The sequence below is a fragment of the Mobula birostris genome, chromosome 13 (genome assembly GCF_030028105.1).
Source record: "Mobula birostris isolate sMobBir1 chromosome 13, sMobBir1.hap1, whole genome shotgun sequence".
NCBI lineage: Eukaryota > Metazoa > Chordata > Chondrichthyes > Myliobatiformes > Myliobatidae > Mobula > Mobula birostris.
Window position 1 is genome coordinate 13,785,526 of NC_092382.1, and position 22,329 is coordinate 13,807,854.

The 22,329-nt window shown below is 55.4% G+C and overlaps 1 protein-coding gene across 1 annotated transcript in view; it reads right to left on the bottom strand.

Moving 5' to 3' along the window:
- Positions 1-1,322: 1,322 nt before the first annotated feature.
- LOC140208391 (NACHT, LRR and PYD domains-containing protein 3-like) overlaps positions 1,323-22,329 on the bottom strand; it is a 95,314-nt gene continuing 74,307 nt past the window's right edge. The window contains exons 6-8 of the mRNA XM_072277053.1: positions 2,148-3,885; positions 1,617-1,706; positions 1,323-1,464 (exon numbers count right to left, since the gene is read on the bottom strand). Of these exons, the coding sequence (XP_072133154.1) occupies positions 1,323-1,464; positions 1,617-1,706; positions 2,148-3,885 (1,970 nt within the window). The remainder of the gene's footprint in view (positions 1,465-1,616; positions 1,707-2,147; positions 3,886-22,329) is intronic.

Genomic DNA, 22,329 nt, shown 5'->3' on the forward strand with positions numbered 1-22,329 from the left:
TGATGGGACAGTCCAGGGCCCCAGACATATTTATTTATTATTTCCCTTATTTCTCCCTCTGTCCTCTGACTATACCCCTTGCCCGTCCTCTGGGTTCCCCCTCCTCACCCTTTTCCTTCTCCCTGGACCTCCTGTCCCATGATCCTCCCGTATCCCTTTTGCCAATCACCTGTCCAGCTCTTGGCTCCATCCCTCCCCTCCCTGTCTTCCTATCATTTTGGATCTCCCCCTCCCCCTCCAACTTTCAAATCCCTTACTCACTCTTCCCTCAGTTAGTCCTGACGAAGGGTCTCGGGACTGTACCTCTTCCTAGAGATGCTGCTGGCCTGCTGCGTTCACCAGCAACTTTGATGCGTGTTGTTTATTATCAAAGTTCTTATTTGTCACCATATACTACTCCGAGATTCATTTTATTGCAGTCATTTACAGGACAATAAATCAATATAGCAGAATTTATGAAAACTATACAAAAACGAAGACTAACCAACGAGCAACGTGCAAAGGAAGGGAAATTTGTGCAAATAAAAATATTAAATAATACTGACACGAGTTGTAGATTCTTTGAAAGTGAGTCCGTAGGTTGTGGATCAGTTCAGAGATGATGTGAGTGAAGTTATCCACGCCGGTGTCTCAGAAAAACCCCCGCATCATCGGGCCCCTTCCTGTCTGTGTAATTCCCCGGCATGAAACGTAAAAGTTGCCCGTGAACGCAGCAGACAGCCAGCATTACGTACTCCCGGGATAATCCCACCCCGGGACACCGGTGTCCCAGACTGAGCCCCGGCCCCCGGGCTCTTCCTGTCTGTGTCATTCCCGGGTCCCGAACCCGCACATCCGGCAGAAGCAGCGCCGCTGGACAGGAGGCGGAAATATGTCATCACGGGAGACCAGCGACGACGCACAAGCGCGAGCCTAAAGTTAGCTCCGTTATAAAACGGTTGGGAATTAAACCTGGCGCGCGGACATTAAAGGTAATGGGAAGGTGGGGGCGGGAGTTAAAGGGAGGGCGGGGATCGGCCAAACTGTCGGCATCCCGCGGGCGGGGATGTTCACACATTCGATGTTCACAGATCACGGTCAGTCCGGGTCTGGGTTCCTGCAGAGATCTCAGTTCCTTCCTCCCGTCTCACTGAACAGATTGTCGTACAGCCTGAAACAGATGGGAGAATAAAGATGAAATAAACAGATCACACAACGGTGTCAGTAACAGGGGACAACACTCACAGACAAATATCACCAGAAAACCCGCGGATCCGCTGATATTTTATCACATTGAACATTAACACAAACACTCACCGGATCTGCTCCAGACTCGGGGAGGGTCAGTATGAGGCGCGGAGACCGGGGACAGATCGGTCTGTCAGCGAGTTTAATCCCAGGTCCAGCACCGTCAGTGATGGGTTTGTACTGAGAGCAGAGACGAGATCCTCGGCACCAGAATCTGTGAGACCGACATTGTCCAGCCTGGAGATGAGAGAGAGTGAGGGTGAAGGACACAGAGAGACTGGAGACGGTACAAATCCCCAGTGTTTATCAGCAACACAATTACTGATCACATTAATGTTCAGTGTCAGACACCCAGCGACTGTAAAACACAATCTCCCACAGTCTGGTACTTACACCAGTTCTGTATTTTACACTCCGGGTTCCTCAGAGCCGCAGACACCAGTTTCACTCCTGAATCTCCCAGGTCATTCCGCCCGAGTCTTAAACACAAACAGACAAATTGATGAACAAAGTGATTCAAACTGTGGGTAATTTCTCTCACTCGGATATTTCAGGAAACATTAAACCCTTCAGTAAATCACTGATCGGAGTTCCCATCACTGTCAATGTCCCTCACTGTCCAGCTCCAGGATATTCACCGAATGTCAGTAATTTAGTCTGTCGGTGTGACCCTGCAAACTCCACATAGTCTGTCTCATTCCCCGATGGTTAGAAACGTGTTCCTGATGTGAGAGGGTCGGGAGGGGCAGGGATGAAGGTGGAACGGGGATGGGGAACAGAGATCCCACAGGACGAAGGGTGATGGCATTTGTTACAATTCTTCACAATAGTATTTATCACAGTTTTACCCAAATCCCTTTACATTGAAACAACACACCTGGACAGTTTCACAGTTCAGAGTGAGAGATAAATCAAGTTACCTCAACTCCCGGCACTTGTGCAGCCCGGGTCCCAGCCGCTGGATTCCTTCACACTGAATGTGGCAGCGCTCCAGGTTGAGGTGTTTTATTGTATCACAGAGTCCAATGACATGAGACAGGACCGCGCAGTCAATCGGGGTCAGTGTCATTTCAGTGAATGAAAGTGTTTCCTCAGATCCCAGTGCGGCCTGAGCCAGTCCACGATTCTGAGACTCAAACAGGTAGTGCAATGTGTTCAGGAGGCTCCTTTTACCAGATTCACTCTTCGTGTTTCCACTCTGACGTTTAACCTCCTCCTTCACCCAGTCAATCACCCGGCAGGTTGTTTGATGAGGAAATGGACCCAGAAACTCCTCCAGGCCCCGAGCTGTCATTGGGTTGGAGAGACCAGCAACGAAACGGAGAAATATCTCAAATCGCCCATCTTTCTTGTTGTGGGCTTCAGTGAGGAATTTCACAATATTCCCGGGATGTGGATTCAGGAATTGTGCGACTGCAGCTACAAACTCTTGGATGGTGAGGTGTGGGAATGTGTACACCACGCACCGGCCAGAATCCTCTCTCTCCAAAAGCTCCATCAGGAACCCGGACAGGAACTGGGAAGGCTGCAGATTGTAGTTGATCAAATCTCCATCTGTGAACACAATCTTCTTCGCGGACACCCCTCTGAAGGCCATCTGACCAACCCTGAGTAACACATCACGGGGGTTCTTAATCTCACGGCCGTGGTTTTTCAGGATGTTGTAAATATAGTAGGAATACAGTTGGGTGATGGTCTTGGGAACTCGCTGCGGGTCCCTGACTCTTTGTGTGAAGAAGGGGCCCAGTGCCAGAGCGAGGATCCAGCAGTAGGAGGGGTTGTAGCTCATGGTGTACAGGATCTCGTTCTCCTTCACGTGTTTGAAAACAGCTGCTGCCACTGTCTGATCTTCAAAATGCCTGATGAAATATTCCTTCCGTTCCTCACCAACAAATCCCAGGATTTCAGCCCAGATACTGATCTTCGCCTTTTCCAGTAAATGTAACGCAGTGGGACGGGTGGTCACCAGCACTGAACACCCTGGGAGCAGCTTGCCCTGGATTAAACTGTACACAATGTCAGACACCTTGCACTTGAATTCAGGATCTGTGCATGTGGACCGAGGTTCTGTGTTTCTCTGACTGTCAGCAAAATCAATTTTGTCATTGAATTCATCCAAACCATCAAATATAAACAGCAATCCCTCTGGGTTCTTCCAGACCTCTCTCAGGATATTCCCAAAGTAAGGATACTGATCCAGAATCAGTTCCTTCAGGTTTATTCTCCAGTTAATGGAGTTTAAATCCCGGAATTTGAAACTGAAGACAAACTGGAATTGTTGGAATATTTTCCCTGTGACCCAGTCATAAACAATCTTTTGTACCATTGTTGTTTTCCCGATCCCCGGGACTCCGGCCACTGCTGCCGAACTCCCAGATTTGGATTTACTCCGGGAAAAGCTGCTCTGGAACAACTGATCAGTGCGGATTTTTTCCAGCTCCCCGCGGAGATGTTCCTCTCTCCACTCCTCGTGGTCTCTGCCTCTTGCCAGCAGCTCATGTTCCACCAGTCTCCGATCTCGAACAGTAGAAATGACCGTGAGCTCAGCGTATCGATCAACCAGCTGGAAAACCTTCACCTTCTCCCTCATCAGGATCGTGTTCACTCTCAGGGTTTCAGTTTGTGTCCGCAGAGTCTCCTTGTGTTTCTGCTGAACATCTTCCATGGGAACAGACAGTGAACAAACTGTTAGATGCCTCAACTCAGAACTCGGTATTTAAATACACAAGAGTTAGCTCAAAGCTATTGCATTAATTGGGGTCTCACAGTGTGTCAGGAACCTTTTGGGGCCTGTGGGGTCTCACAGTGTGTCAGGTCCCTCTCAGGGGTGTGTGGGGTCTCACAGTGTGTCAGGACACTGTCAGGGGTGTGTGGGGTCTCACAGTGTGTCAGGTCCCTCTCAGGGGTGTGTGGGGTCTCACAGTGTGTCAGGTCCCTCTCAGGGGTGTGTGGGGTCTTACAGTGTGTCAGGACACTGTTAGGGGTGTGTGGGGTTGCACAGTGTATCAAGAGCCTGTCAGGGGTGTGTGGGGTCTCAGAGTGTGTCAGGACCCTCTCAGGGTTGTTTGAGGGATCATAGTGTGTCAGGACCCACAATGTGTCAGTGTTTCACCGTGCGTCGGGACACTATCAGGGGTGTGTGCGGTCTCACAGTGTGTCAGGACACTGTCACGGGTTTCTGGGGTTTTGCAGTGTGTCAGGACCCTGTTACTGGTTTGCGGGGTTTCACAGTGTGTCAGGACCCTTTTCCGGGGGTGGGGGGTCTCAGAGTGTGTCAGGACCCTGCCAGGGTTGTGTGGGGTCTCACAGTGTGTCAGGTCCCTGTCAGGGGTGTGTGGGGTCTCACAGTGTGTCAGGACCCTGTCAGGGGTGTGTGGGGTCTCACAGTGTGTCAGGACCCTGCCAGGGTTGTGTGGGGTCTCGCAGTGTGTCAGGCCCTTGTCAGGGGTGTGTGGTCTCACAGTGTGTCAGGACCCCTCTGGGGTGTGTGGGGTCTCACAGTGTTTCTGAACCCTGTCACGGGTGTGTGGGGTCTCACAGTGTGTCAGGTCCCTGTCAGGGGTGTGTGGGGTTTCACTGTGTGTCAGGGCACTGTGAGTGGTTTGTGCGGTTTCACAGTGTGTCAGGATCTTGTGGTGGTTGTGGGGGGTCTCACAGTGTGTCAGGATGCTGTTGTGGGGGATCTAACAGTGAGTCAGAACCCTCTCAGGTGTGTATGGGATCGCAATGTGTGTCAGGACCCTGTCAGGGCTGTGTGGCGTCTCACAGTGCGTCAGGTCACTGTCAGGGGTGTGTTGGATCTCACAGTGTGTCAGGACCATTTTGGGGTGTGTCGGGTCTCACAGTGCGTCAGGAGCCCTTTCAGGTGTGTGTGGGGTCTCACAGTGTGTCAGGTCCCTGTCAGGAGTGTGTGGGGTCTCACAGTGTAACAGGACACTGTCTGTCAGTTGTGTGTGGGGTCTCACAGCGTGTTTGAACCATACCAGGGGTGTGTGGGTTCTCACAGTCTGTCAGGACGCTGTCACGGGTTTGTGGGGTTTCACTGTGTGTCAGGACCCAGTGATTTGTTTGGGGGTCTCACAGTGTGTTGGGAACCTTTTCTGGGGGTGGGGGGGAATCTCACAGTGTGTCAGGATCCTTTTGGGGTGTGTGGGGTCTCACAGTGCTTCTGAACCCTGTCAGGGGTGTGTGGGATCGCACCGTGTGTCAGGACCCTCTCAGGGGTGTATGCGGTCTTACAGTGTGTCAGGACCCTACCTAGGTTGTGTGAGGTCTCACAGTGTGTCTGGACCCTGCCAGGGATGTGTGAGGTCTCACAGTTTGCCTGGACACTGTCGGGGAGGGTGGGGCGGTCTCACAGTGTATCATGACTGTCTCAGATGTGTGTGGGATCTCAATGTGTGTCCGGACCCTGTCATGCGTGTGGCGTCTCACAGTGCATCAGGATCTTGTTAGGGGTGTCTGGGGTCTCACAGTGTGTCATCACCCTCTCGGGGGTGTGTTAGGACTCACAGTGTTCCAGGACCCTGTCAGGGTTATGTGGGGTTTCACAGTGTGTCAGGACACTGTGAGTGGTTTGTGGGGTCTCATACTGTGTCAGAACCCTCTCAGATGTGTGTGGGATCGCAATGTGTGTCAGGACCCTGTCAGGGGTGTGTGGCATCTCACAGTCTGTCAGGACGCTATCCAGGGTGTGTGTGGTCTCACAGTCTGTCAGGACCCTGAGAGGTGAGTGTGGAGTCTCACAGTGCGTCAGGTCCCTGTCAGAGGTGTGTGTGGTCTCACAGTGTGTCAGGAACGTGTCAATAGTGTGTGGGGTCTCACAGAGTGTTAGGACCCTGTTAGGGGTGTGTGGGGTCTCACACTGTGTCAGGACCCTGTCTGTCAGTTGTGTGTGTGGTCTTAAAGTGTGTCAGGTCCCTGTCAGTGGTGTGTGGGGTGTGACAGTGTGTCAGGACCTTTTCAGGTGTGTGTGGGGTCTCACAGAGTGTCAGGACCGTGTGAATAGTGTGTGGGATATCAATGTGTGTCAGGACCCTGTCAGGGGTGTGTGGCGTCTCACAATGTGTCAGGTCCCTGTCAGAGTGTGTGGGGTCTCACACTGTGTCAGGACCCTGTCGGGTTGTGTGAGGTCTCACACTGTGTCAGGACCCTGTCGGGTTGTGTGAGGTCTCACAGTGTGTCAGGGCCCTGTCGGGTTGTGTGAGGTCTCACAGTGTGTCAGGGCCCTCTCAGGCGTGTGTGGCATCTCACAGCATTTCCTGAGCCTTTCAGGGGTGTGTGCAGTCTCACAGTGTGACAGGACGCTGTCATGGGGGTGTGGGGTCTTACAGTTTGACTGGACAGTGCCAGGGGTGTGTGGGGTTTCACAGTATGTCAGGACCCTGTCAGGGGTGTGTGGGGTCTCACAGTGTGTCAGGACCCTGCCAGGGGTGTGTGGGGTCTCACAGTGTGTCAGGACCTTTTCAGGTGTGTGTGGGGTCTCACAGAGTGTCAGGACCGTGTGAATAGTGTGTGGGATATCAATGTGTGTCAGGACCCTGTCAGGGGTGTGTGGCGTCTCACAATGTGTCAGGTCCCTGTCAGAGTGTGTGGGGTCTCACACTGTGTCAGGACCCTGTCGGGTTGTGTGAGGTCTCACAGTGTGTCAGGGCCCTGTCGGGTTGTGTGAGGTCTCACAGTGTGTCAGGGCCCTCTCAGGCGTGTGTGGCATCTCACAGCATTTCCTGAGCCTGTCAGGGGTGTGTGCAGTCTCACAGTGTGTCAGGATCCTGTCAGGGGTGTGTGGGGTCTCACAGTGTGTCAGGACCCTGCCAGGGGTGTGTGGGGTCTCACAGTGTGTCAGGATCCTGTCAGGGGTGTGTGGGGTCGCACAGTGTGTCAGGACCCTGCCAGGGGTGTGTGGGGTCTCACAGTGTGTCAGGTCCTTGTCAGAGGTGTGTGGGGTCTCACAGTGTGTCAGGACCCTGCCAGGGTTGTGTGGTGTTTCACAGTGTGTCAGAACACTGTGAGTGGTTTGTGGGGTCTCACAGTGTGCCAGAACCCTCTCAGATGTGCGTGGGATCGCACTGTGTGTCAGCACCCTGTCAGGTGTGTGTGGGGTCTCACAGTGTGTCTGGACTGTGTCAATAGTGTCTGGGGTCTCACAGTTTGTCAGGACCCTGTCAGGGGTGTGTGGGGTCTCACAGTGTGTCAGGACCCTGTCAGGGGTGTGTGGGGTCTCACAGTGTGTCAGATAACTGTCAGGGGTGGTCTCACAGTGTGTCAGGAGCCTCTCAGATGTGTGTGGGATCTCAATCTGTGTCAGGACCCTCTCACGTGAGTGTGGCATCTCACAATGTGTCAGGTTGCTGTCAGGGGTGTGTGGGGTCTCGTAGTGTGTCAGGACCCTGCCAGGGGTGTGTGCAGTGTCTCACAGTGTGTCAGGTCCTTGTCAGAGGTGTGTGGGGTCTCAGTGTGTCAGGACCCTGCCAGGGTTGTGTGGTGTTTCACAGTGTGTCAGAACACTCTGAGTGGTGTGTGGGGTCTCACAGTGTGCCAGAACCCTCTCAGATGTGTGTGGGATCGCACTGTGTGTCAGCACCCTGTCAGGTGTGTGTGGGGTCTCACAGTGTGTCTGGACTGTGTCAATAGTGTCTGGGGTCTCACAGTGTGTCAGGACCCTGTCGGGAGTGTGTGGGGTCTCACAGTGCGTCATCACCCTCTCGGGTGTGTGTGAGGTATCACAGTGTGTCAGGACCCTGTCAGGGGTGTGTGGGGTCTCACAGTTTGTCAGGACCCTGTCAGGGGTGTGTGGGGTCTCACAGTGTGTCAGATAACTGTCAGGGGTGTGTGGGGTCTCACAGTGTGTCAGGAGCCTCTCAGATGTGTGTGGGATCTCAATCTGTGTCAGGACCCTCTCACGTGTGTGTGGCATCTCACAATGTGTCAGGTTGCTGTCAGGGGTGTGTGGGGTCTCGTAGTGTGTCAGGAATTTGTCAGGGGTGTGTGGTGTCTCATAGTTTGCCAGGTCCCTGCCAGGAGTGTGTGGGGTCTCACAGGGTGTCAGGGCCCTGTCAGTGGTGTGTGGGGTCTCACACTGTGACAGGCCCCTGGCAGGGTTGTGTGGGGTTTCACTGTGTGTCTGGATACTGTGCGTGGTTCGTGGGGTTTCACAGTGTGTCAGGATCTGGTTGTGGGTGTGGGTGGTCTCACAGTGGGTCAGGACGCTGTTGCGGGGTGTCTCACAGTGTGTCAGAACCCTCTCAGATGTATGTGGGATCGCAATGTGTGTCTGGACCCTGTCAGGGGTGTGTGGCGTTTCATAGTGCGTCAGGTCGCTGCCAGGGGTGTGTGGTGTCTCACAGTGTGTCAGGTCCCTGTCGGGTGTGTGGGGTCTCACAGTGTGTCAGGAACCTGTGAGGGGTGTGTGCGGTCTCACAGTGTGTCAGGACCCTATCCAGGGTGTGTGGGGTCTCACAGTGTGTCCCGACTCTGTCAGGTGTGTGCGGCGTCTCACAATGTGTCAGGTCCCTGTCAGGGGTGTGTGGGGTCTCACAGTATGTCAGGACTATGTCAGGGGTGTGTGGGGTCTCACAGTGTGTCAGGACCCTCTTAGGGGTGTGTGGGGTCTCACCGTGTGTCAGGATCCTCTTAGGGGTGTGTGGGGTCTCACACTGTGTCAGGTCCCTGTCAGGGGTGTGTGGGGTCTCACACTGTGTCAGGACTCTGTCAGGGGTGTGTGCGGTCTCACCGTGTGTCAGGATCCTCTTAGGGGTGTGTGGGGTCTCACAGTGTGTCAGGTCCCTGTCAGGGGTGTGTGGGGTCTCACCGTGTGTCAGGGTCCTGTCAGTGGTGTGTGCGGTCTCACAGTGTGTCACGATCCTGTCAGTGGTGTGTGGGGTCTCATAGTGTGTTAGGACCCTGTCAGGGGTGTGTGGGGTCTCACAGTGTGTCAGGACCCTGTCAGGGGTGTGTGGGGTCTCACAGTGTGTTAGGACCCTGTCAGGGGTGTGTGGGGTCTCACAGTGTGTCAGGTCCCTGTCAGGGGTGTGTGGGGTCTCACAGTGTGTCAGGGTCCTGTCAGGGGTGTGTGGGGTCTCACAGTGTATCAGGGTCCTGTAAGGGGTGTGTGGGGTCTCACAGAGTGTCATCAGTGTGAAAGTAAGCATGCAAGTACAGCAGGCAGCGAAGCAAGCTAATGGCATGCTGGCCTTCATAACAAGGGGAATTGAGTATTAGAGCAAAGAAGTCCTTCTGCAGTTGTACAGGGCCCTGGTGAGACCACACCTGGAGTACTGTGTGCAGTTTTGGTCTCCAAATTTGAGGAAGGACATTCTTGCTATTGAGGGAGTGCAGCGTAGGTTCACAAGGTTAATTCCCGGGATGGCGGGACTGTCATATGTCGAAAGATTGGAGCGACTGGGCCTGTATACTCTGGAATTTAGAAGCCTGAGAGGGGATCTTATTGAAACATATAAGATTATTAAGGGATTGGACATGCTGGAGGCAGGAAACATGTTCCTGCTGATGGGTGAGTCCAGAACCAGAGGCCACAGTTTAAGAATAAGGGATAGGCCATTTAGAACGGAGTTGAGGAAAAACTTTTTCACCCAGAGAGTGGCGGATATATTGAACGCTCTGCACTGGAAGGCTGTGGAGGCAAAGTCTCTGGATGCTTTCAAGAAAGAGATGGATAGAGCTCTTAAAGATAGTGGAATCAAAGGTTACGTGATAAGGCAGGAACTGGATTCTGATTGTGGATGATCAGCCATGATCACAGTGAATGGTGGTTCAGGCTCGAAGGGTCGAATGGCCTACTCCTACACCTAATGTCTCTTGTCTATTTTCTATAGGACCCTGTCCGGGGTATGTGGGGTCTCACAGTTTGTCAGGACCATTACAGGAGTGTGTGGGGTCTCACAGTGTGTCCGGACCCTGTCAGGGGTGTGTAGGGTCTCATAGTGTGTCAGGTCCCCGTCAGGGGTGTGTGTGGTCTCACAGTGTGTCAGGAACCTGTCTGTCAGTTGTGTGTGTGGTCTCACAGTGTGTCAGGACCGTGCCAGGAATGTGTGGGGTCTCACAGTGCGTCATGTCCCTGTCAGGGATGTGTGGCGTCTCACAGTGCGTCAGGACCCTGTCAGGTGTGTGTGGCGTCCACAATGTGTCAGGACCCCTCTGGGGTGTGTGGGGTCCCACAGTGTTTCTCAACCCTGTCAGGCATGTGTGCTGTCTCACAATGTGTCAGGACCCTTTTGGGGCCTGTGGGGTCTCACAGTGTGTCAGAACCCTCTCAGGGGTGTGTCTATTCTCACAGTCTGTCAGGAACCTATCTAGGGTATGTGGGGTCTCACAGTGTGTCAGGACCCTGTCTGGTGTGTGTGGAGTCTCACAGTGCGTCAGGTCCCTGTCAGGTGTCTGCGGGGTCCACAGTGTGACAGGACACTGTCAATAGTGTGTGGGGTCTCACACTGTGTCTGGACCCTGCCAGGTGTGTGTGGGGTCTCACAGTGTGTGAGGACCCTGTCGGGGGTGGGGGGGCGGTCTCACAGTGTGTCAGGAGACTCCTAAGTGTGTGTGGGATCTCAATGTGTGTCAGGACCCTGTCAGTTGTGTGTAGCGTCTCACAGTGTGTCAGGACGCTGTCAGGGTTGTTTGAGGTCTCACAGTGTGTCAGGACCCTGCCAGGGTTGTGTGGGATCGCAATGTGTATCAGGACCCTGTCAGGTGTGTGTGGCGTCCACAGTGGGTCAGGTCGCTGTCAGGGGTGTGTGGGGTCCCACAGTGTCTCTGAACCCTGTCAGGCATGTGTGCCATCTCACAATGTGTCAGAACACATTTGGGGTCTGTGGGGTCTCACAGTGTGTCAGGACCATGTCAGCGGTGTGTAGGGTCTCGCTGTGTGTCAGCACCCTGTCAGGGGTGTGTGGGGTCTCACAGTGTGTCAGGTCCTCGTCAGAGGTGTGTGGGGTCTGACAATGCGTCAGGGCCCTGTCAGGGGTGTGTAGGGTCTCACAGTGTGTCAGGTCCTCGTCAGAGGTGGTGGTGTCTGACAATGCGTCAGGGCCCTGTCAGGGGAGTGTAGGGTCTCACAGTGTGTCAGGACCCCTCAGGGGTGAGTGGGGTCCCACAGTGTTTCTGAACCCTGTCAGGCGTGTGTGCCGTCTCACAATGTGTCAGGACCCATTTGGGGCCTGTGGGGTCTCACAGTGTGTCAGGACCATGTCAGGAGTGTGTGGGATCCCACAGTTTGTGCGGACCCTGTCAGGGGTATGTAGGGTCTCGCTGTGTGTCAGCACCCTGTCAGGGGTGTGTAGGGTCTGACAGTGTGTCAGGGCCCTGTCAGGGGTGTGTGCAGTCTCAGTGTGTCAGGACCGTTCCAGGGATGTGTGGGGTCTCACAGTGTGTCAGGACCCCTCAGGGGTGAGTGGGGTCCCACAGTGTTTCTGAACCCTGTCAGGCGTGTGTGCCGTTTCACAATGTGTCAGGACCCATTTGGGGCCTGTGGGGTCTCACAGTGTGTCAGGACCATGTCAGGAGTGTGTGGGATCCCACAGTTTGTGCGGACCCTGTCAGGGGTATGTAGGGTCTCGCTGTGTGTCAGCACCCTGTCAGGGGTGTGTAGGGTCTGACAGTGTGTCAGGGCCCTGTCAGGGGTGTGTGCAGTCTCAGTGTGTCAGGACCGTTCCAGGGATGTGTGGGGTCTCACAGTGTGTCAGGACCCTTTCATGTGTGTGTGGTGTCGTGTGGTGCGTCACGATCCTATCAGGGGAGTGTAGGGTCTCACAGTGTGTCAGGACCCCTCAGGGGTGAGTGGGGTCCCACAGTGTTTCTGAACCCTGTCAGGCGTGTGTGCCGTTTCACAATGTGTCAGGAGCCTTTTGGGGCCTTTGGGGTCTCACAGTGTGTCAGGACCATGTCAGGAGTGTGCGGGATCCCACAGTGTGTCCGGACCCTGTCAGGGGTGTGTGGGGTCTCACAGTGTGTCAGGGCCCTGTCAGGGGTGTGTAGGGTCTCGCTGTGTGTCAGCACCCTGTCAGGGGTGTGTAGGGTCTCACAGTGTGTCAGGTCACCGTCAGAGGTGTGTGGGGTCTGACAGTGTGTCAGGGCCCTGTCAGGGGTGTGTGCAGTCTCACAGTGTGTCAGGACCATTCCAGGGGTGTGTGGGGTCTCACAGTGTGTCAGAACCCTTTCATGTGTGTGTGGTGTCGTGTGGTGTGTCACGATCCTATCAGGGGTGTGTGGGGCCTCACAGTGTGTCAGGACCCTGTCAGTGGTTTGTGGGGTCTCACAGTGTGACAGGTCCCTGTTAGGGGCCTGTGGGGTCTCACAGTGTGTCAGAACCCTGCCTGGGTTGTTTGGGGTCTCACAGTGTGTCAGGAACCTATCCAGAGTGTGTGGGGTCTCACAGTGCGTCAGGACCCTGCCAGGGGTATGTGGGATTGCAATATGTGTCAGGACCCTGTCAGGTGTGTGTGCGGTCTCGTAGTGTGTCAGGACCCTATCCAGGGTGTGTGGGGTCTCACAGTGCGTCAGGACCCTGCTAGGGTTGTGTGGGATCGCAATTTGTGTCAGGACCCTGCCAGGCGTGTGTGGGATCGCAATGTGTGTCAGGACCCTGTCAGGTGTGCGTGGCGTCCACAGTGGGTCAGGTCGCTGTCAGGGGTGTGTTAGGTTTCATGGTGTGTCTGGACCCTCTCAGGTGTGTGTGGGATCTTAATGCATGTCAGGACACCGTGAGTGGTTTGTGGGGTTTCACAGTGTGTCAGGATCTGGTCGTGGGTGTGTGGGGTCTCACTGTGTGTCAGAACACTCTGAGATGTGTGTGGGATCGCAATGTGTGCCAGGACGCTGTCAGGAGTGTGTGGCGTCTCAGAATACGTCACGTCCCTGTCAGGGGTGTGTGGGGTCTTACAGTGTGTCAGAACCCTCTCAGGGGTGTGTCTATTCTCACAGTCTGTCAGGAACCTATCTAGGGTATGTGGGGTCTCACAGTGTGTCAGGACCCTGTCTGGTGTGTGTGGAGTCTCACAGTGCGTCAGGTCCCTGTCAGGTGTCTGCGGGGTCCACAGTGTGACAGGACACTGTCAATAGTGTGTGGGGTCTCACACTGTGTCTGGACCCTGCCAGGTGTGTGTGGGGTCTCACAGTGTGTGAGGACCCTGTCGGGGGTGGGGGGGCGGTCTCACAGTGTGTCAGGAGACTCCTAAGTGTGTGTGGGATCTCAATGTGTGTCAGGACCCTGTCAGTTGTGTGTAGCGTCTCACAGTGTGTCAGGACGCTGTCAGGGTTGTTTGAGGTCTCACAGTGTGTCAGGACCCTGCCAGGGTTGTGTGGGATCGCAATGTGTATCAGGACCCTGTCAGGTGTGTGTGTGTGTGGCGTCCACCGTGGGTCAGGTCGCTGTCAGGGGTGTGTGGGGTCCCACAGTGTCTCTGAACCCTGTCAGGCATGTGTGCCATCTCACAATGTGTCAGAACACATTTGGGGTCTGTGGGGTCTCACAGTGTGTCAGGACCATGTCAGCGGTGTGTAGGGTCTCAGAGTGTGTCAGCACCCTGTCAGGGGTGTGTAGGGTCTCACAGTGTGTCAGGTCCTCGTCAGAGGTGTGTGGGGTCTGACAATGCGTCAGGGCCCTGTCAGGGGAGTGTAGGGTCTCACAGTGTGTCAGGACCCCTCAGGGGTGAGTGGGGTCCCACAGTGTTTCTGAACCCTGTCAGGCGTGTGTGCCGTCTCACAATGTGAAGGACCCATTTGGGGCCTGTGGGGTCTCACAGTGTGTCAGGACCATGTCAGGAGTGTGTGGGATCCCACAGTTTGTGCGGACCCTGTCAGGGGTATGTAGGGTCTCGCTGTGTGTCAGCACCCTGTCAGGGGTGTGTAGGGTCTGACAGTGTGTCAGGGCCCTGTCAGGGGTGTGTGCAGTCTCAGTGTGTCAGGACCGTTCCAGGGATGTGTGGGGTCTCACAGTGTGTCAGAACCCTTTCATGTGTGTGTGGTGTCGTGTGGTGCGTCACGATCCTATCAGGGGAGTGTAGGGTCTCACAGTGTGTCAGGACCCCTCAGGGGTGAGTGGGGTCCCACAGTGTTTCTGAACCCTGTCAGGCGTGTGTGCCGTTTCACAATGTGTCAGGAGCCTTTTGGGGCCTTTGGGGTCTCACAGTGTGTCAGGACCATGTCAGGAGTGTGCGGGATCCCACAGTGTGTCCGGACCCTGTCAGGGGTGTGTGGGGTCTCACAGTGTGTCAGGGCCCTGTCAGGGGTGTGTAGGGTCTCGCTGTGTGTCAGCACCCTGTCAGGGGTGTGTAGGGTCTCACAGTGTGTCAGGTCACCGTCAGAGGTGTGTGGGGTCTGACAGTGTGTCAGGGCCCTGTCAGGGGTGTGTGCAGTCTCACAGTGTGTCAGGACCATTCCAGGGGTGTGTGGGGTCTCACAGTGTGTCAGAACCCTTTCATGTGTGTGTGGTGTCGTGTGGTGTGTCACGATCCTATCAGGGGTGTGTGGGGCCTCACAGTGTGTCAGGACCCTGTCAGTGGTTTGTGGGGTCTCACAGTGTGACAGGTCCCTGTTAGGGGCCTGTGGGGTCTCACAGTGTGTCAGAACCCTGCCTGGGTTGTTTGGGGTCTCACAGTGTGTCAGGAACCTATCCAGAGTGTGTGGGGTCTCACAGTGCGTCAGGACCCTGCCAGGGGTATGTGGGATTGCAATATGTGTCAGGACCCTGTCAGGTGTGTGTGCGGTCTCGTAGTGTGTCAGGACCCTATCCAGGGTGTGTGGGGTCTCACAGTGCGTCAGGACCCTGCTAGGGTTGTGTGGGATCGCAATTTGTGTCAGGACCCTGCCAGGCGTGTGTGGGATCGCAATGTGTGTCAGGACCCTGTCAGGTGTGTGTGCGGTCTCGTAGTGTGTCAGGACCCTATCCAGGGTGTGTGGGGTCTCAGAGTGCGTCAGGACCCTGCTAGGGTTGTGTGGGATCGCAATTTGTGTCAGGACTCTGCCAGGCGTGTGTGGGATCGCAATGTGTGTCAGGACCCTGTCAGGTGTGCGTGGCGTCCACAGTGGGTCAGGTCGCTGTCAGGGGTGTGTTAGGTTTCATGGTGTGTCTGGACCCTCTCAGGTGTGTGTGGGATCTTAATGCATGTCAGGACACCGTGAGTGGTTTGTGGGGTTTCACAGTGTGTCAGGATCTGGTCGTGGGTGTGTGGGGTCTCACTGTGTGTCAGAACACTCTGAGATGTGTGTGGGATCGCAATGTGTGCCAGGACGCTGTCAGGAGTGTGTGGCGTCTCAGAATACGTCACGTCCCTGTCAGGGGTGTGTGGGGTCTTACAGTGTGTCAGGACCCTGTCTGGTGTGTGTGGAGTCTCACACTGTGTCATAAACCTGTCAGGGGTGTGTGGGGTCTCACAGTGTGTCAGGACCCTGCCTGGGTTGTTTGGGGTCTCACAGTGTGTCAGGAACCTATCCAGAGTGTGTGGGGTCTCACAGTGTGTCAGGACCCTTTTGGGGTGTGTCGGGTCTCACAGTGTGTCAGGACCCTATCCAGGGTGTGTACGGTCTCACAGCGTGTCCCGACCCTGTCAGGGCTGTGCGGCGTCTCACACTGTGTCAGGTACCTGTCAAGGGTTTGTTTGGGTCTCACACTGTGTCAGGGTCCTGTTAGGGGTGTGTGGCGTCTCACAGTGTGTCAGGGTCCTGTTAGGGGTATGTGGGGTATCACAGTGTGTCAGTGTCCTGTTACAGGTGTGTGGGATTGCAATGTGTGTCAGGACCCTGTCAGGGGATGTGTGGGGTCTCACAGTGTGTCAGGTACCTGTCAAGGGTTTGTTTGGGTCTCACACTGTGTCAGGTCCCTGTCAGGGGTGTGTGGGGTCTCACACTGTGTCAGGTCCCTGTCAGGGGTGTGCAGGGTCTCGCTGTGTGTCAGGTCCCCGTCAGAGGTGTGTGGGGTCTGACAATGTGTCAGGGCTTTGTCAGGGGTGCGTGGCGTCTCACAGCGTGTCAGGACCCTGTCAGTTGTCTGTGGCGTCTCACAGTGTGTCAGGTCGCTGTCAGGGGTGTGTGTGGTCTCACAGTGTGTCAGGACCCTGTCAGTGGTTTGTGGGGTCTCACAGTGTGTCAGGACCGTGCCAGGGGTGTGTGGGGTCTCACAGTGTATCAGGACCCTTTGATGTGTGTGTGGTGTCGTGTGGTGTGTCACGATACTGTCAGGGGTGTGTGTGGTCTCACAGTGTGTCAGAACCCTGCCTGGGTTGTTTGGGGTCTCACAGTGTGTCTGGACCCTGCCAGGTGTGTGTGGGGTCTCACAGTGTGTCAGGACCCTTTTGGGGCCTGTGGGGTCTCACAGTGCATCAGGACCCTGCCAGGGTTGTGTGGGATCGCAAAGTGCATCAGGGCCCTGCCAGGGGTGTGTCGGATCTCACAGTCTCTCAGGACCCTATCCTGGGTGTGTGGGGTCTCACAATGTGTCAGGATCCTTTTGGGGTGTGTGGCGTCTCACAGTGTGTCAGAACCCTTTTGGGGCCTGTGGGGTCTCACAGTGTGTCAGGACCATGTCAGGAGTGTGTGGGATCCCACAGTGTGTCCGGACCCTGTCAGGAGTGTGTGGGATCCCACGGTGTGTCCGGACCCTGTCAGGGGTGTGTAGGGTCTCGCTGTGTGTCAGCACTCTGTCAGGTGTGTGTAGGGTCTCACAGTGTGTCAGGTCACCGTCAGAGCTGTGTGGGGTCTGACAGTGTGTCAGGGCCCAGTCAGGGGAGTGTGCAGTCTCACAGTGTGTCAGGACCCTGTCATGGTTGTTTGAGGTCTCACAGTGTGTCAGGATCCTGTCGGGGGTGTGTGGGGTCTCACAGTGTGTCAGAACCCTCTCAGATGTGTGTGGGATCGCAAAGTGTGTCTGGACCCTGTCAGGGGTGTGTGTGGTCTCGTAGTGTGTCAGGACCCTATCCAGGGTGTGTGGGGTCTCAGAGTGCGTCAGGAACCTGCTAGGGTTGTGTGGGATCGCAATTTGTATCAGGACCCTGCCAGGTGTGTGTGGGATCGCAATCTGTGTCAGGACCCTGTCAGTTGTGTGGGGGGTCTCACAGTGTGTCAGAACCCTGTCAGTAGTGTGTGGGGTCTGACAATGTGACAGGGCATTGTCAGGGGTGTGTGGAGTCTCACAGTGTGCCAGGACCCTGTGAGCGGTGTGTGTGTATTACAGTTTGTCAGGACCCTGTCAGGGTGTTTGGGGTCTCACAGTGTTTCTGTACTCTGTCAGGGGTGTCTGGGGTCTCACAGTGTGTCAGTGTCCTGTCAGGTGTGTGTGAGGTCTCACAGTGTGTCAGTGTCCTGTCAGGTGTGTGTGGAGTCTCGCAGTGTGTCAGTGTCCTGTCAGGTGTGTGTGGGGCGTCACAGCTTGTCCTGACCCTGTCAGGGGTGTGTGGGGTCTCACAGTGTGTCAGGACCCTGTCACGGGTGTGTGGGGTCTCACAGTTTGTCAGGAACCTGTCGGGTGTGTTTGGGGTCTCACAGTGTGTCACGACACTGTCAGGGGTATGTCAGGTCTCACCGTGTGTCAAGATCCTTTCAAGGGTGTGGGGATCTCACAGAGTGCTTGGACCCTGTCAGGGGTGTGTGGGGTCTCACAGTGTGTTAGGACCCTGTCAGGGGTATGTGGGGTCTCACAGTGTGTCAGGATCCTGTCAGGGGTGTGTGGGGTCTCACAGTGTGTCAGGACCCTGTCAGGGGTGTGTGGGGTCTCACAGTGTGTCAGGACCCTGTCAGGGGTGTGTGGGGTCTCACAGTGTGTCAGGTCCCTGTCAGGGGTGTGTGGGGTCTCACAGTGTGTCAGGGTCCTGTCAGGGGTGTGTGGGGTCTCACAGTGTATCAGGGTCCTGTAAGGGGTGTGTGGGGTCTCACAGAGTGTCATCAGTGTGAAAGTAAGCATGCAAGTACAGCAGGCAGTGAAGAAAGCTAATGGCATGCTGGCCTTCATAACAAGGGGAATTGAGTATTAGAGCAAAGAAGTCCTTCTGCAGCTGTACAGGGCCCTGGTGAGACCACACCTGGAGTACTGTGTGCAGTTTTGGTCTCCAAATTTGAGGAAGGACATTCTTGCTATTGAGGGAGTGCAGCGTAGGTTCACAAGGTTAATTCCCGGGATGGCGGGACTGTCATATGTCGAAAGATTGGAGCGACTGGGCCTGTATACTCTGGAATTTAGAAGCCTGAGAGGGGATCTTATTGAAACATATAAGATTATTAAGGGATTGAACATGCTGGAGGCAGGAAGCATGTTCCTGCTGATGGGTGAGTCCGGAACCAAAGGCCACAGTTTAAGAATAAGGGGTAGGCCATTTAGAATGGAGTTGAGGAAAAACTTTTTCACTCAGAGAGTGGCGGATATATTGAATGCTCTGCCCCAGAAGGCAGTGGAGGCCAAGTCTCTGGATGTTTTTTAGAAAGAGATGGATAGAGCTCTTAAAGATAGTGGAATCAAAGGTTACGTGATAAGGCAGGAACTGGATTCTGATTGTGGATGATCAGCCATGATCACAGTGAATGGCGGTTCAGGCTCGAAGGGTCGAATGGCCTACTCCTGCATCTAATGTCTCTTGTCTATTTTCTATAGGACCCTGTCCGGGGTATGTGGGGTCTCACAGTTTGTCAGGACCATGTCAGGAGTGTGTGGGGTCTCACAGTGTGTCCGGACCCTGTCAGGGGTGTGTAGGGTCTCGCTGTGTATCAGCACCCTGTCAGGGGTGTGTAGGGTCTCACAGTGTGTCAGGTCCCCGTCAGAGGTGTGTGGGGTCTGACAATGTGTCAGGGCCCTGTCAAGGGTGCGTGGGGTCGCACAAGTGTGTCAGGACCGTGCCAGGGGTGTGTGGGGTCTCACAGTGTGTCCGGACTCTTTCATGTGTGTGTGGTGTCGCGTAGTGTGTCACGATCCTGTGAGGGGTGTGTGTGGTCTCACAGTGTGTCAGGACTGTGTCAGGGTTGTGTGGGGTCTCACAGTTTTCAGGAGCCTGTCAGGGGTGGGAGGGGTCTCACAGTGTGTCAGGAGCTGTGCCGGGGTGTGTGGGGTCTCACTGGTTGTCTGGACACTGATGTGTGTGGGATCACAATGTGTGTCAGGACCCTGTCAGGGTTATGTGGCGTCTCACAGTGCGTCATGTCCCTGTCAGGGGTGTGTGGCGTCTGACAGTGCGTCATGTCCCTTCTGGGGTGTGGGGGGTCTCACAGCGTTTCTGAACCCTGTCAGGGGTGTGTGCGGTCTCACATGTGTCAGGACCTTTTTGGGGCCTGTGGGGTCTCACAGTGTGTCAGGACCCTTTTGGGGGGTGTGGTGTCTCACAGTGTGTCAGGACCCCTCTGGGGTGAGTGGGGTCCCACAGTGTTTCTGAACCCTGTCAGGCATGTGTGCCGTCTCACAATGTGTCAGGACCCTTTTGGGGCCTGTGGGGTCTCACAGTGTGTCAGGACCATGTCAGGAGTGTGTGGGGTCCCACAGTGTGTCCGGACACTGTGAGGGGGTGCGTGGAATCTCACAGTGTGTCAGGTCCCCGTCAGAGGTGTGTGGGGTCTGACAATGTGTCGGGGCCCTGTCAGGGGTACGTGGGATCTCACAGAGTGTCAGGACCCTCTCAGGAGTGTGTTGGATCTCACAGTCTGTCAGGACCATATCCAGGGTGTGTGGGTCTCACAGTGTGTCAGGAACCTGTCTGTCAGTTGTGTGTGTGGTCTCACAATGTGTCAGGACCGTGCCAGGGATGTCTGGGGTCTCACAGTGCATCACGTCCCCTGTCAGGGATGTGTGGCGTCTCACAGTGCGTCAGGACCCTGTCAGGTGTGTGTGGCGTCCACAATGTGTCAGGACCCCTCTGGGGTGTGTTGGGGTCCCACAGTGTTTCTCAACCCTGTCAGGCATGTGTGCTGTCTCACAATGTGTCAGGACCCTTTTGGGGCCTGTGGGGTCTCACAGTATGTTTGGACCCCCTCAGGGGTGTGTCGGATCTCATAGTCTGTCAGGACCCTATCCTGGGTGTGTGGTGTCTCACAATGTGTCAGGAACCTTTTGGGGTGTGTGGGGGTCTCACAGTGTGTCAGGACCCTGTCAGGGGTGTATGGGGTCTCATAGTGCGTCAGGACCCTGCCAGGGGGATGTGGGATCGCAGTGTGTGTCAGGACCCTGTCAGGTGTGTGTGGCGTCTACAGTGGGTCAGGACCCTGCCAGGGTTGTGTGGGGTTTCACAGTGTGTCAGGACACCGTGAGTGGTTTGTGGGGTTTCATTGTGTGTCAGAATCTGGTCGTGGGGTGTGTGGGGCCTCACTGTGTGTCAGAACACTCTCAGATGTGTGTTGGATCGCATTGTGTGTCAGGACGCTGTCAGGAGTGTGTGGCGTCTCACAGTGTGTCAAGTCCCTGTCAGGTGTGTGTGGGGTCTTACAGTGTGTCAGGACTCTTTTGGGGCCTGTGGGGTCTCACAGTGTGTCAGAACCCTCTCAGGGGTGTGTCTATTCTCACAGTCTGTCAGGAACCTATCTAGGGTATGTGGGGTCTCACAGTGTGTCCGGACCCTGTCTGGTGTGTGTGGAGTCCTCACAGTGTGTGAGGACCCTGTCAGTGGTTTGTGGGGTCTCACAGTATGACAGGACCTTGTCAGAGGTATATGGGGTTTCACAGTGTGTCAGGACCGTGTCAATAGTGTGTGGGGTCTCACAGGGTGTCAGGACCCTGTTAGGGGTGTGTGGGGTCTCACAGTGTCTCTGGACCCTGTCAGGTGTGTGTGGCGTCTCACAGTGTGTCAGGACCCCTCATGTGTGAGTGGGGTCCCACAGTTTTTCTGAACCCTGTCAGGCATGTGTGCCATCTCACAATGTGTCAGGACCCTTTTGGGGCCTGTGGGTTCTCACAGTGTGTCAGGACCATGTCAGGAGTGAGTGTGTGGGATCCCACAGAGTGTCCGGACCCTGTCATGTGTGTGTAGGGTGTCGCTGTGTGTCAGACCCTGTCAGGGGTGTGTGACATCTCACAGTGTGTCAGGACCCCTCAGGTGTGAGTGGGGTCCCACAGTGTTTCTGAACCCTGTCAGGCGTGTGTGCCGTCTCACAATGTGAAGGACCCTTTTGGGGGCCTGTGGGGTCTCAGAGTGTGTCAGCACCCTGTCAGGGGTGTGTAGGGTCTCACAGTGTGTCAGGTCACCGTCAGAGGTGTCTGGGGTCGACAGTGTGTCAGGGCCCTGTCAGGCGTGTGTGCCATCTCACAATTGGTCAGGACCCTTTTGGGGGGTGTGGGGTCTCACAGTGTGTCAGGACTATGTCAGGAGTGTGCGGGATCCCACAGTGTGTCCGGACCCTGTCAGGGGTGTGTAGGGTCTCGCTGTGTGTCAGCACCCTGTCACGGGTGTGTAGGGTCTCACAGTGTGTCAGGTCCCCGTCAGAGGTGTGTGGGGTCTGACAGTGTGTCAGGGCCCTGTCAGGGGTGTGTGGGGTCTGACAGTGTGTCAGGGCCCTGTCAGGGGTGTGTGCAGTCTCACAGTGTGTCAGGGACCGTTCCATGGATGTGTGGGGTCTCACAGTTTGTCAGGACCCTTTCATGTGTGTGTGGTGTCGTGTGGTGTGTCACGATCCTATCAGGGGTGTGTGTGGTGTCACAGTGTGTCAGGACCCTGTCAGTGGTTTGTGGGGTCTCACAGTGTGACAGGTCCCTGTTAGGACCTGTGGGGTCTCACAGTGTGTCAGAACCCTGCCTGGGTTGTTTGGGGTCTCACAGTGTGTCAGGAACCTATCCAGAGTGTGTGGGGTCTCACAGTGCGTCAGGACCCTGCAGGGGTATGTGGGATTGCAATATGTGTCAGGACCCTGTCAGGTGTGTGTGCGGTCTCGTAGTGTGTCTGGACCCTATCCAGGGTGTGTGGGGTCTCACAGTGCGTCAGGACCCTGCTAGGGTTGTGTGGGATCGCAATTTGTGTCAGGACCCTGCCAGGCGTGTGTGGGATCGCAATGTGTGTCAGGACCCTGTCAGGTGTGTGTGGCGTCCACAGTGGGTCAGGTCGCTGTCAGGGTGTGTTAGGTTTCACGGTGTGTCTGGACCCTCTCAGGTGTGTGTGGGATCTTAATGCATGCCAGGACACCGTGAGTGGT